The 13,772-nt window shown below is 58.3% G+C and overlaps 2 protein-coding genes across 4 annotated transcripts; one reads left to right on the forward strand and one right to left on the reverse strand.

The window, feature by feature from the left end:
* The first annotated feature begins 5,816 nt into the window (after positions 1–5,816).
* LOC116999098 (gap junction gamma-1 protein-like) lies at positions 5,817–10,500 on the forward strand. Of its 3 annotated transcripts, none has more exons than XM_033065440.1 (3): positions 5,817–5,866; positions 8,248–9,443; positions 9,572–10,500. In XM_033065440.1, the coding sequence occupies exons 2-3, from the start codon at positions 8,273–8,275 to the stop codon at positions 9,577–9,579; spliced, it is 1,179 nt and encodes a 392-aa protein (XP_032921331.1). In that variant the 5' UTR covers positions 5,817–5,866; positions 8,248–8,272; the 3' UTR covers positions 9,580–10,500. The 3 variants fall into 3 exon arrangements, with proteins under 3 accessions (XP_032921331.1, XP_032921330.1, XP_032921328.1); XM_033065439.1 differs by lacking the exon at positions 5,817–5,866 and adding an exon at positions 5,977–6,060; XM_033065437.1 differs by lacking the exon at positions 5,817–5,866 and having other exon boundaries at positions 6,152–9,443.
* A 526-nt stretch (positions 10,501–11,026) lies between these two features.
* Positions 11,027–13,589, reverse strand: INHA (inhibin subunit alpha). Its single transcript, XM_033065086.1, has 2 exons — positions 13,223–13,589; positions 11,027–12,388 (listed from the first exon to the last, which is right to left on the reverse strand). Exons 1-2 carry the CDS (start codon positions 13,587–13,589, stop codon positions 11,655–11,657), a joined length of 1,101 nt encoding a protein of 366 aa, XP_032920977.1. The 3' UTR covers positions 11,027–11,654.
* Between the last annotated feature and the right edge of the window lie 183 nt (positions 13,590–13,772).

The raw sequence follows: 13,772 nt of genomic DNA on the forward strand, positions 1-13,772 counted from the left end.
GCTGCACAGACCCTAAGAGGCTTGGCTCTCTCAGGAGCTGTTGTGGGTGTGGCTGTGGAGGTGAGAGTGCCTGCCTCTAGGCTTTCCCTGTATGAAGCTTTACCTTGTCTCAACCGCTCCTGCACAGAGTTAAATGCAGCTCAAAAAATGCTGCTGCCTGGCAGGGGCTTTGCTATGTCATAGTTTCTGCCCCTGCCCAGTGAAGAGCAAAGATAGATACTGTGTGTGGTGTTTTGATGCAGTTAGAGCTCCCTGTGGGGGTGGGCAGAAATGGACCTGTTACATTAAGGTACTGATAGGTGGGACCTGATATCCTAAGTAGGGACCTTTACTGATGGTGCCTTTTCCCAGTTCAGCATCTCTGTTTTCCTATGAATGTTCAGTCTACAGCTTCAGGGCAAGCTGACTGTTCAATCCTTAGTGACAAAACTGTATTTTATATCAATGTGATCTTGATTTTTATAAAGATGTGCATTTGACATTCACTGACCTGATGCCTGCTTTCTTTGGATATTGAATATGGCAGCTATTCACAGTAGTCTCTATGACATTGAAACTTTCTACATGCCCAAAGTTGGTGTCTGTGGCTTCAGTTTCTGTTATCGAGAAAACAACAAGGACTTGGCCCCACTGCATCCTGCTGCTTCCCTGAAAAGATGCAATAAAGCTTCCCTTCCAGCTCAAACCCATCTGTGCCATCCTTATAAGCTTAGGAGAGCAGGAAGTTCAGTTTCCATCCTGGGTCGGAAGGCCACTCTGTCTTGGGGTCACTGTACTGTTGGATGTTCTGTCACTTTCAGAGGCAGTTGAGTTGCTCAAGGCCCACAGTGGCCGATATTTTTATCTAGCCTTCCATAGACTCAACTGACAAGATCTGTACTGTCTGAATGCAGATGTCACAATCCATCCCACTTTCTCCCCTCTTCCTCGATCTTAAGTGGGAGTGAGCTCAGTCGCCAGCTTTGTCTCGGGGAAGGACTCTGAGAGAGCTGAGGCAGTAAACACCAGTAGGGTTTTTTATGTCTTCATCTTGCCATTTAAAGAGTTGTGTAAATTCTGTCTTCACCTTCTCTAGTTGCATTTTTCACAAAGGGCAAGAGTCAAATTTTGAGTTACTGGGCCAGCTCGTTGATGTCTCTTCTGCTCAAGCTGATTCCCTGAGAAAACTCATCCCTGGAGCTTGCTTTTCTGATCCTAGCCAAGCTGCACCTTTGCGACTCCAGTGTCTGGGTATGTGTTGAGGGGCCACAAAGTGCGGACTGCCAGAACCAAAGGTTTTGTTTGTGTGTCTGTCCACAGCTCTTCTCTAGCTCTTCTCACTTTTTATTTCAGATATGACTACTCATTTGCTTCTCTTCTTCCTGTGTCTGTCCTGATCTGTGCTCCCAGCTCAGCACCAGCCTCTTGGTCCTGTTAACAGCTCCCTGCTTTTCTGCATTCCTTTGGCTGCTGCACTGACAGGAAAGCTCACATGCACCGCCACAACCTGTCCCCTGCCTCTTCATGAAATACTTGCTTTGTTTTTGCTTAGCATTTTCTCCTGGTTATTACAGATTAACCCCTTTTTGGTTACTCCATGATCACAAATGCTTTGCTGTAGGGCCTCTTGCACCTGGTGCAGTGATTACATTAACTGGTCTCCTTGCATCAGCTCGGCGTGTGCAAGAGCTCCCCTGACACACTCCACCATCCAGCACTGCAGGCATCCCACTGATGGCTGTGTGGGAACTGGGGCCGCACAGGACAGCTGGGGTTTGCAGAAAGGTGGAATGTATATGGAACCAGCTTCAGATATCTTCTGCCTGTCTCAGTTTTGATTATGTAGTCCCCCAGCTGTGCTCTTAAACAATCTGGATTTTGCCCCTTCTCCTTTTCTGGGTGCACTTGGCTCCAGCACTCAGCTGCTAACACAGAGCAAGACTGTTCTGAACCTCTGTTTCCTTACCTGTAGCAGTCTCTTCTGAAGGTCTGTGTAGCTGAAAGGATTCCCAGGCTGGGGTGGCTGTAGGGCTCTAGAGACAGGCTGCAGGCAGCCATGGGCACAGGCAGGCCATTGCCATGAGCCTGAAGCTACCACCACTTTTCCATGGGCATGTACCAGCCCTGCTTTACTCTACTGTTATCAAAGAAAATGATGTCTTCAGTCATGGGGTTTGGCTATTTCTGCTGCATCTCTCTGCCCTCTAAAGCAGTACTGCCTTGAGCCTACATAGCCTGTGGATTGTCAGCCCCCTTGCACTGTGTTTAACTAGTGAGGCCTAGTGACTGGGTGACTGGTCATTTACTTCTAGCAGAATATCCCTGCTGGCCTCATCTCCAAGGGATGTGAGATGTAGCAGCAAAGGACACATTTTCCTCATGGGTCATGGACCTATCCGGCCAGCTTCATCCCTCCATGGTGCCAGTGATCCTCACCCAGCATACAGAGCAGTATCCAGGGCCTGTGTAAAGCCTTTCCCTGTGGGCTGCCCTCCAATTTGGCAGGCAGGGGATGAGCAGCCAACACAGGCTGGGCTCAAGTGCCATGTGTGGTGCTGGCAGAAGTCAGCACCCAGGAACTGTGAAGGACACCTAGCATGAGAGACATGAGCGGGGGCTGTGTAACCCCTCATAACTCCACTGTGCTGCATAATCAAGTGGGGGATAAAAGGGAAGGGAACTTTATTTTAAAGCCATCTTAGCCTTTGCTCAGCCGTTGTTGGAGGGCATGGTCATTGTCCTTTCTGCTCTTGTGATGGAGTGTGCCTCTGCCTGTTATCAGAATAAGGGTATTAATCTAGTTATGGAGCTGTCCTGTATCAGGACAAACAGTCCCTAATAGAGTTGTCTGCTCCCTGTGCCAGTGCCAGACAAGTTGTTTAATCTGGGAAGAGCATGTTTGCTGGTGGGGATATGTGCTGCCTACCTGCAGTGCTGCCTGCTCGCCCCTGCTGGAGAGGGTGGAGCTGGCTTCCCTGCCTCCCTGCCAAGCACCAGCCAGGCATTGTCCATGTCACCCTGCAGCAGACACACTAGGGTACCCAGCCCCACCATCTGCCTTAGTGTCCCTGGAAGCAGAGGCACTCACAGCAGGACCCAGCCCATCCTGCTGTATTGATCAGAGCAGAAACTGAGGCTGCTATCAAGAGCCAGACTGGGCCCTGCACCATGTAGCCAAGGCAGGGTCTGGCACTGGTGCCTCAGTGCCTCTTGCAGTACTCTGCCTGAACAGGGAGGAAGGAGTGCTTGCACAAGCTCTTGCCACGTCCCTCCTGAGCTGCAGCACTTGTCCAAGAAGTGGATGTTCTTCTTATCCCTCTGCTTACACTCCCCCTCAGCCACTATCTCCTCTTTTACCAGCTCCCCTTGCTGTTGCTGGGCTGTGCAGCTGCCCTTCCGTGGCTCTGCCCCACAGACTCAGTGGTTTGGGGCCGATCCTGGTTTTTGTGGTTGGTGACGGTGCCCCTGTTTCCTCTGAAAAAGCTGATCTTAGAGCCAGACCCCACAAGATTGCTGTCTGTACATCCTTCCTGCCCACTATGCTCTGTCAGCCTCAGCTGATGTGGAAAGGGATGAGGGTGGGCAACACCCTTTGCCCACTGTTTTCCTTTCCCAGATGATGTGGGTTTTCCCTCTGCCCCATGCTGAAAGGATGATGCCTCTGCAAGCACTTGGGTTTTGCAAGCTTAAGAAAAGGGCAGCGTGCAGGAACACCCAGGACAGCATCACAGGGGAAGCTGGAGGGCTCTGACGCCAATGGCCGGATGCTGACAAGAACAGTAATGCCTGTCCATGGGGTGTGTGACACCAGCCCCAGGCCTGGCCTTCCAAGTCAATCCCTGCCCTGCAGCCCAGGCGTGGGCTGAGCTGTGCTGTGCAAAAATGCTGCAGCAGTGGTGCCTGACCCCAGCCCAACAAGCACCTTCATTCTGGGCTCAAGGACTTCAGTTTGCAGTGCCTCAGAGGTCACACTCCCCAGTTTAGTGTGAGGCTGGTGAAATAGGGGCTTGTTCTTAATGCCCTGAGCACCAGAGTCAAAGGGTCACATAGGTCCCTTACCCCTGGCAAACGGCTCGGCTGCCTGGGGTTGAAGCCAGGCTGGCAGCAAGCTTTCCAGCCTGGAAATACTTGAAAACAAGTGGTTATTGTGGGGAAAGCCACAAGTCACTTTAACAGCCAGGCAAGGGCTGGAGGTTGAACATGTGCTGCTTGACCTCCCCAGCATGCTGGCAGCTCACTGCCCTGTTCCCACCTCTCCATTCTGCTCTGCAGGTGCCACCTCCCTGCAGCTCTGGATTTCATTTCTGGAGCTGAAAGCTTCCCTACATTCTTCCAAAAGCTTGAGTTTCTATGCTTGGCTTGCTGTCTCCTTGCATCCACCTCTTCCTGTTTCTCCTGGCATGGGATGGAGATTGTGACCAGAGTGTCTGTGCTGGATCTGGAATGCACTTTTCCCTTGCAGAAACGTTAATGCCACAGTTGCATGCATGAGAAGGGGATTCAGTGGAAACCATTTATTTGTGTCCTGGTCAAATTCCCCTCCATTTGCTGAAGCTCTCCTTCCATAGAGGTTAATGTGTCACCTCGGACAGACCCATCTAGGAGCTGGGGGAAGAAAGGAGCGAGCAAGAGCCCAAAGCACGGCCCTTTTCCCCAGCCTGTTGTGCACACACATGCATCTCTGTCAGGGTATGGAATGCTGCTCTGGGGGGTTCCAGTTGCCCCCCCAGGTAAGAGCACCAGGCTTGTGTCCAGGCTGTGCAGGTGCTGGTACAATGCCATGGTGGAATTGCCGATCTAGAGAAGCAGCAGGGCTGCTGCAGAATAACCAAAGCCCCACACTGGATGTGATGGCCACAGTTCCCATAGCACTCCTTGCCCCAGCCTCATGGCCTCAGCCTCCCCCAGCCAGCCCTGGTCTGCACCAGAGTGCCAGTTCACAGAAAGTCTTCTGCAGAAGGGGAACGTGTTGCAGTAAGGAGAAGCAGTGCTTTATGAGCTTACACAGACACCAGCTCCAGCATGACTACTCGGATTGTGCAAGACTGCTCAGTGTCCCTCCTCATCCCCGCACAACAGGGCCCAGGACATCAAGGGTGTGGTCAGCCCAGTGTGGAGACTCAGCCCCAGCAAAATTCCCACAGAGCCAATTTTAGCAACGCAGAAAAGTGAGTGTCCAGGGTCCTTGGTTGAAGGGACAGGGCACGGCTCCAGGGTAGTGACTCAAAGCCGCTGCTGCCATTCTGCTGGCCTTGGTGGCTCTAAGGACACATCTCGAGGTCCTGCATGGTCCGCCCGGTCCTGCTGCAGGAACTTGGCCTGGGACACGAGAAGCAGCACGGCCTTCGAAAGGCTTGAGGCACATTACCACCACACAGGCACGTCTTGTTCTGCGTTCCCACCATATGCCGGGCCACCTCTCCTCTGTGCCACCAGATCTCTCCTTTCTTCCATCCTCGCCCTCCACTGGGCGGGGAAGAACGCTGTGAGGAACAGGAGGTTATTGTGCAGAAGGCTCTCAGGCCGGGGCGGGGGTTCGCTCCTCTAACCCTGCCGGGGTCACCCCCGAAGCCCCGCGGGCTGAGCCGCACCCGCGGCTCGGAGCGTCCTCCCAGCGGGCAGGGAGCCGCGGCGGGAGCGGCCTCCCGGGAGCCATCGGAGGCGCGGGGCGGAGAGACAGGGCCGGTCAGCGGCGGCTGGATGGAGCTGCTGGGGCGGGAGTCGCCTCTGGGCGAGTTTTGGCCCCGCCGGCCCCAGCCCGTAGCCCTGCGGGGCCTCCCCAGGCGCGGGCGGGAGCACCGAGGGCGGCAGCGCCCGACGGCTCAGGACGTGCCCGAGCGGGGCGGGCCGGGGCCGCAGCTCTCGCCGCGTGGCACGGCCGTGCTCGGTGCGGAGCGGGGCTGGCGGAGCGGGGCTGGCGGGGCCGGTGGGGCGGAGATGCGGAGCGGGGCGGTCGGTGCGCACCGGCGGGCGGGAGCGGGGCGGGGCGGCCCCGGGCCCCTTTGTTCGGCGGGAGGCGGCGGCGCGCCGCCCCACCGCTTTGTCCGCCCTGCCGGCGGGAGCCGCTCGAACCGGAGTGCCGTGAGTGGGGCGGGGGTGCGGCGGGAGGAAGCGGGGCGGTGGGGCAGGGGGAGGCGGGTGGGCAAGGATCGGTACCCCGGGCGGTGGGAGCCCCAGGCGTGGGCTGGGGCCGCGGGCAGAAGGGATCAGAGGCTGGAAGTCTCGGACATGCGGGGGCAACTGGGCTGGAGGCCCTCGGGGCGCTGGAGTCGGTTCCCCTGGGGGTCCTGAGGAGGCTGGGGTTCAGGGCTGGGTCCCCAGGGTGGCAGGGGTCAGTGGGACGGCGGTCCCGAAGGGGCAGGGGCCCGTGAGCCCCGGGGTGGGATGCCTGCTGCTGTGCCCCTGGGCAGGGGAAACTGGGCGTCTCCGGCAGGGCACAGGGGACTGGGAGCCCCACGCAGGGGGACTGGGGTCGGTAGGAATGAGCGGCAGGTGTAGGGCCTAGCCAAGGTGTATCGTGCTAGTCCTGATGCCCAGCGTGGCTCGAGGCCCTGGGTGGCTGTGCTGCTTCGAAAACTGGCCTCTGGTCACCTGCCCCAGCTAGGGGACAGGTGCTGTCCTGGCATGGCCATGCCCACTGCTGCTGCCATCCCACGTGTTCATCCATTCCCATGCCACGCTTCATGGCTGCCACGGCAATGCCAACCTATGTTTTTGCTTTTTTTGGGCTTGGTATGTGGCGTGGTTTAACATAGCTTGGGCTTTAGTTCCTGGAACTGCCCTCCTGCCTGATCCTCTCACCTTTTTCTTCAGCCAGGGTGGTGTGCTGCTAGAGACTAGGATAAAGTCAGACACAAAGCATCCACCTTCCAGACAGGTGGTGGGGGAGCAGGGCTCACGCCTGGGAGACAGGGCAGCAGTGAAACCTTGCAGGGTGTATGACCACAGGCAGATGGTGGCCCTGATGGGCTGAATTTGGGTCCGTAGTGCCAGTCTGTGTCACTTCCTGCAGCAAGAGCATGTCCCCAGCATGGATGCTTGTGCTGGAGGGACTCTTAGGTGAGGTTGGTCAGGAAACTGGGTGAGCTTAGTGTAAAAGATCTCTTTTTCTGGACAATAGTGGAATCAGTGCAGCATCAATCGTCATCTGCAGGGAAGTGCCCTGGCCAGAGGTGATGGGATGGGGCTGGCAGGGGCTGCTGGGGGCTCTGCATAGACACATACCCTCTGCTCGCCCTGGGCAATCCCTGCCACCTGCTGCCCTGGCTTGCATCATCTCATGCACAAACTGCTGAAACCAGAGGTGGCAGTGGGTGGTGTGGGTGTCTTGTATCTTCTTTGGCCGGGAGATGTGACATGGTCCTTGTAATTTCCTCCCCAGTCTCTGGTGTCAGCTGTTTTGCCCGGGCTTTGTGCAATTCTTTGGCTGCCCCACTCTGCCCCCTTGTTATCACTGTCCTGCCCCCTGTTCCATCCCCCCACCAGCCCTTGCCGTGGAGCTGCAGGGTGTGAGCACAAGCCACTGCAGGCTTTGGAGGCTGGGGTCCTGCAGGAGAGAGCGCAGCACTGAGGTTTGGTGAGAGAGTGATGCGGCATCTCTACTAGCCCTCAGAGGAGAGCTCTGTGGAGTGAACAGCACATTGCTGATTAGCACGTGGTGGGGGGAATGCTGCTCTGGGGACCTGCACCCCCCGCAGCCAGCGCTCAGGGCTGGAAACTGTGGTGAGCCAGTGGAGCTGCCATGTGTTGCCTTTCTCTAGTGACCTGTGGACCCCCATGGGAGAGTGTGAGTGCTTTCGCAGGTGCGATGCTGGTTAGAGTCCTGTCCAGTGCCAGGTGATAAATGGGTGCTGTGGCACCAGGGGAGAAGGAAGTGATTCTGCTCCTGCCGGTCCTCTCACAGTCCCCACCTGGTGCTGCCCTTCACTGGCATGTTTGCTCTGGTTGTGACTGTGCTCACTTTTCCCCTAGATGTGTCCCTGCAGGCAACCAGAATGTCCCAGCCTTTCCCCATCGCCTCCACCCACGTGGCTGGCAGCAGGGCGGGAGCAGGATACAGGCAGGAGCAGAGGGAGGTGGTGCTGAGCAGAGGGTAAAGTTTTGGAGAGGCAGCTTCCTGGGCAGGGCTGTGTTTATGGATCTGTGTGTAAAGGAATGTACACTGGTGCTGGAAGAGGGAGTGGGACACAGTTTGCAGACTTCAGGGTTGGTCCTCGTGAGATGCATGCTTGTTTGCTCATTGCCTCTTTGCCTGCCCCTTTCGTGCAGGATTTGAGTCAGCTCCCTGGTCAGGATGAGCTGGAGTTTCCTGACACGGCTCCTGGAGGAGATCAACAACCACTCGACCTTCGTGGGCAAGATCTGGCTGACTGTCCTCATTGTGTTCCGCATCGTGCTGACAGCCGTGGGGGGAGAGTCCATCTACTACGACGAGCAGAGCAAGTTTGTCTGCAACACGCAGCAGCCGGGCTGTGAGAACGTCTGCTACGACGCCTTTGCCCCCCTGTCCCACGTCCGCTTCTGGATCTTCCAGATCATCATGGTGGCGACGCCATCGGTGCTCTACCTGGGCTTTGCCATGCACCGCATCGCTCGCATGCCTGAGTCCTCACGGCGCCGGTCACCGGCAGCCCGGCGGGCACGCATGCCGGTGGTGCGCCGGGGAGCCGGGCGAGACTACGAGGAGGCAGAAGATGACAACGAAGAAGACCCCATGATCTTTGAGGAGATCGAGGTGGAGAAGGAGAAGAGCCCAGAGGGTGGAGAGAAGCATGATGGCCGGCGCCGCATCAAGCAGGACGGGCTGATGCGTGCCTATGTCCTGCACTTGCTGTGCCGCTCAGTGCTGGAGATGGTTTTCCTCTTCGGGCAGTACCTGCTGTACCGCTTCGAGGTGAGCCCCTCTTACGTCTGCAGCCGCAGCCCCTGCCCACACACTGTCGACTGCTTTGTGTCCCGCCCCACTGAGAAGACCATCTTCCTCCTCATCATGTATGCCGTCAGCGGGCTCTGCCTCTTCCTCAACCTCTGCGAGCTCTTGCACCTTGGTGTGGGGCGCATCCGTGATGCCCTGAGCCAGGCTGATGGCCCCCCACTCCCAACAGGCGACAGCCCTGCACCACAATACCCCAAGAAAGCCCCCAGCGCCCCCCCCACCTATCACTCGCTGAAGAAGGAGCTGCCCCAAGCCCCGCTGACCAACGGCAAGCTGGACTACCGGGAGAGCCTGGCCCAGGGGCGCTTCGCCCTGGCTGGAGCTCCCCCGGTGCACGAGCTGGACCGGCTGCGTGAGCACCTGCGTCTGGCCCAGGAGCACCTGGAGGTGGCCTTCCACCTCCAGCCCCCGCCGCGGCCCCCCAGTCCTGCCCGCAGCAGCAGTCCCGAGGCCAACGGCATCGCCGCCGAGCAGAACCGCCTCAACCTCGCCCATGAGAAGGGAACCGCTGCCTGCGACAGGACCACGGGTGAGCCGGGAATGGGAATGGATCTGGCCCACTGGGGTGGAGACATGGGGGGGTGCCCCGAGGCTCCCCTGGAGAGAGGATGCCATTCCCTCTGGGATGGGTGCTAACCTGCTTTTTGCTCTCCACAGGGCTGTGAGTGCTGCCAGGGACAACAGCGGTGTCTGCTGGAGTGGCTGCCACTGCCACCGTGGGATAGGCGTCCTGCCAGGAGCACAGGGGAAAGGATGCCACACACCTGCCCAGCGGGGCAGTCTGGGCAGCACTGTCTCAGTGGGCAGTGGAGGGATCAGGGGCTGTTGGGTTCATTCCTACTTAATTTTCAAAAAAGGGAATATCTTATTTTTGTACGTTTTTATACTCATCAACATGTGCACCCTGGCATTTTTATACTCCATCCCAATCTCCACTCTGGGCCTGTCCCACCCCCCCATCTCCTGTTTCACCCACTTTTCCTGTTCCCACACCCATTTTCCCTAGCATGTTGTCCTCACCCTTCCTTGTGCCCCTCATGCCCTCTGCCACCACGGCAGCACCAGTGGGTGCTGTGCATGTGCTGGTGATTTTGGTACTGCCCCCTGAGGTGTGACAGATGTAGGGGAGCAGGCTGGGAGTCTGGCTGGCCAGGCCAAGCTGTGGGACTCAGTGCTGGGCTGGCATTACTCTTGGAGGGGGTGGGAGGGGTCCTGGTGGTGATGTGCTGCCAGAAAGTAACTTTGTGGGCTGGGGGGCCATGCTGCGCAGAGTCCTGGCACGGGGCTATGAGTTGCGGGACTGGAAATGTCTGTGCAGAGGTCAGGGGCTGTCGTTCCCACTGCCTCCGCCCTGTCCTGGCAGGCCGCCCTTGGACCAAAACTTGTCTCCTCCCACTCTGGCCGCAGGCTGGGACCCCTGCACGGAGCCAGACCCTGGCCTCACAGTGTGGGGACGTGGTGCCCCGAGCTGGGCTCGGCCGGGAGCCAGTGGAGCATTCCTCATCATCTCAGCCTGGGTCACATGGGGACTTTTGTAGCGTTGTTTTTTACTCGGAAATGATTGTCACTCTGTTTCATTCTTTTTTTTTTTTTTTTAATATCTATATTAGTAAAGGCTGAAGACGTTTTGTACTGAACTGCTGCATCCGCTCATTTGGGAGGAAGGGGTGGGAAGGGAATCCTGTGCGTCTGGGCTGACGCTGCCGTGCGTGCCTTGGGACCTCCCTGCTGCCCAGGGTGACTCAGTTCTGCCGTGCGGAGGCGGCTGTGACCGGGGCAGCCTTCATCATCCTGCTGGAGAGGGATTGCACTGGCCACATTCCTATTTGGCCCTATCACCGTCAAGGGGCCAGGTGAGGGGTTTTCTTCTGCCTCCCCATCCTCCCACCATCCCCATGTCTCCCCAGCCCTTTGCTGCCCCTGTTCCTGCACAGCCTGTTGCCCAGAGCAGAAGGGATGTTCTGCTCTGCACTCCCCTGTCTGGGGCAGGATCAAACCCAGCCGCATCATGCCCATTTTGGCCAGCATACTCCAGTCCCCTCTCTGGTACCCTAAATCACAGCTGGATGCCTCTAACAGTATTCACCCACCCCCTCATTTCTCCATCTAGAAGCCCCCAGGGAGGTCATATCTCATTGCACCACTGCATGCCACCTCCGTGGCTGCCTCGGATGGAAATTGTCATTTCCAGGCTGCTTTAGTAAAGGGAACAGGTTTATTTCACTCATCCCATTAAGCTTTCCAACAAGGTGTGCTGCTGGGAGAGGGCTCACTTGTGGTGCCACGTGTGCTGCCAGCCCAACCACCAGTGTGAGGTCCCAGCATGGGCTCACCCAGGCACATCCTGATCCTGTTGCAGCGGCCTGGCTCTGCCTGGGCGCAGGGGGAGCTGTTGAACTCTGCAGCAAGAGCAAGACACCAATCTTTGTGGGGGTGCAGAACTGCAAGAGGGAAGCAGGTGGGGAGAGATGAGGGCTAATCTGGTTGCAGACAGCAGCCTGACTTTGGCAGGGCAGTGATGCTTTTGCCATAGCCTGTGCTTGTCCCTGCCCTGCCCTGCTCTGAGCTGTGCAAATCAGGCAAGTCTGGCAGTGTGATGGTACCTGGGCCAGCCCAAAACACTGGCTTATGCAGGGTAGGGTGGTACAGCCAAACTGCCCCATCCCAGTGGCCAGGGTTCCACTGGGAAAGCAACTCCTCCTGGGTGGGATCACGGTCTGGGGCTGGGCTGCAGGATGCCCTAGACACAGGTGCAGTCCTGGGCCAGGATGTTGGGCACTGTCTCGTACTTGAAGGAGTACCCGCCGTCGGAGGTGGTGCGGACGCGCAGGGAGCGCATGGTGCCGGGCAGGGCAGCGCAGCAGAGCTGCACACCCAGCCGGTGGCTCAGCCCGTGGCCTGCAGCACAGCTGCCGTGGCAGTAGTGGAAAACAAAGCTGCTGGGATGCACGATCCACTTGTCCCAGCCCAGCTCCTCGAAGGAGATGTTGAGGGAAGCCCGGCGGCAGTTGGTGTGGGCAGCCAGCTCCTCGGATGGACGCTGCAGCAGGCTCAGCGCGGCTGGGGACCAGGGCATGGCAGAGCGACGAGCCCTCTCACTGCCCTTGGCCCGGGTGGTGGCCACCAGGAAGGGCATCTTGTCCCCCTCAGCCAGGCAGGGGCAGCCAGGGCAGCGCACCAGGAGCACGAAGAGTGGCTGTGAGAGCTGGGGCAGCAGCACCGGGGCCAAGTGAAACACTGTCCAGTGCTCGGGTGTCCGCTCCGCCATGGCGGTCACCGGCACCCGGCCCTGAGGTGACAGGGTCAGCACGTCAGGGGTTGAGTGGTTGGGGGCAGCTGAGGGGCCAGTGTAAAACCAGAGCTGGGCAGAAGTCACCACACGGTTCAGGGTGTGTGCTGAGGGCTGGAAGAGGTAGGTGAAAATCCCTTCTTCCTCCAGCAGCTTGTCTGGCTGTGTAGGCTCACAGGGAACATCTGTGGGGAGGAAAAGATGATCAGGGTCTGCGCCCAAACATGAAGACCCCAAACATCCCCAATGCCAGATGGCAAGTGGGATGTTGCAGAGGTCCCTGGAGGGCTGGCAGGGCACCTGGCTGCTGGCATAGGCTGTGGCAGGGTCCAGGGGAGCTGTCTAGTGCTGTGCAGCAGCTTTTGTGCTGTGCCCCACAGCTGATCCCTGCTATGCCTGAGGCTGGTCCATTACTGTCACCCCTGTTCCCCAGCATCCTGCCCCACAGCTGGCTATCTTGCCCCTTTCCCCCAGAGTCCATATCATGCCCTGTCCCCCAGCATTTAGCCTCATAGCTGGTCATCCTGCCCCTTTCCTCCAGCATGCACATCCTATCCCATGCCCCGGTATTCTGCCCCCATCTCCTGCTGTCATGATTTATAGCTGGTCATCCTGCCCCATCCTTCAGCATCCTGCCCTGTCTCTTAGCATCCCAGCCCACCTTCCAGTATCCTGCCCCCTTCCCTAGCTTCCCACCCTATTCCACCCTGCTCCTCAGCCCTCCCCATGTCTCTGCATCCTGCCTGGCCAGCTGTCTCCCAGATTCTCAGCACTCTCTTGTGCTGCCCGCCCCCCTGCTATCTGTCCTGAGCTGTTCTGCCTCTCCCTGCCTGCCATACCTTTCCATCTCTTGGCTCTCCACCAAATCTCACCCGTGCCCATGTCCCAGCCTGGCATACCTTCTTCCCCTTCTCCCACAGACCGCCACATCTGCCTCTCCATCCTTCAGCATCTGCATTGCTCCAAACCCCACCCTGCTTCACCCTTCTGCCCTCTCCATTTCATCAGGATGTTCTCACCTGTGGTAGGGAATAAGATCACCTGGGAGGTGTCCTCCAGCTCCTCTGGCTCCACTTCGGTGTTTTCAAGGACGTCTCTCCGGTGTACCCTCCTTGCTTCCATCTGTGGCTCCTCCTGGAGCAGGGGGGGACTCAGATGTTCCAGCACCCGAGCCCGCACCTTGGCCAGGATGAGCTGCCGGTCGGCGCCCGCCCCGGTGCAGCTGGCCAGGGCAGCGGTGGGCAGCATGGCAGGCAGCAGGTGCAGGAGCAGCAGCATGACCGTGGGGCACACAGCAGGGTGGTGGCTCGGGGGGCTCTGCCGCGGGCTTCTGCCTGCCTGCCCAGCCCGTCTGCCCACTGCGCTCCCCCCGGGGCAGGGTGGCATTGAGATCTATCTGACACTGACGCAAACGTCTGCTCGCCGTGAATATTATCTCTGAGCTGTGAAAGCGCTGAGACGTCTGGAATGCGAGGACTGCAAGGACAGTGTGGTCTGGGGGGGGCCGGCGCCCGGGCAAGGGGGTGTGTGTGGGGGATGCTGCCGGGAGCAGCCGGTGCGTGGGGCTGG

The sequence above is a fragment of the Catharus ustulatus genome, chromosome 7 (assembly GCF_009819885.2).
Source record: "Catharus ustulatus isolate bCatUst1 chromosome 7, bCatUst1.pri.v2, whole genome shotgun sequence".
NCBI lineage: Eukaryota > Metazoa > Chordata > Aves > Passeriformes > Turdidae > Catharus > Catharus ustulatus.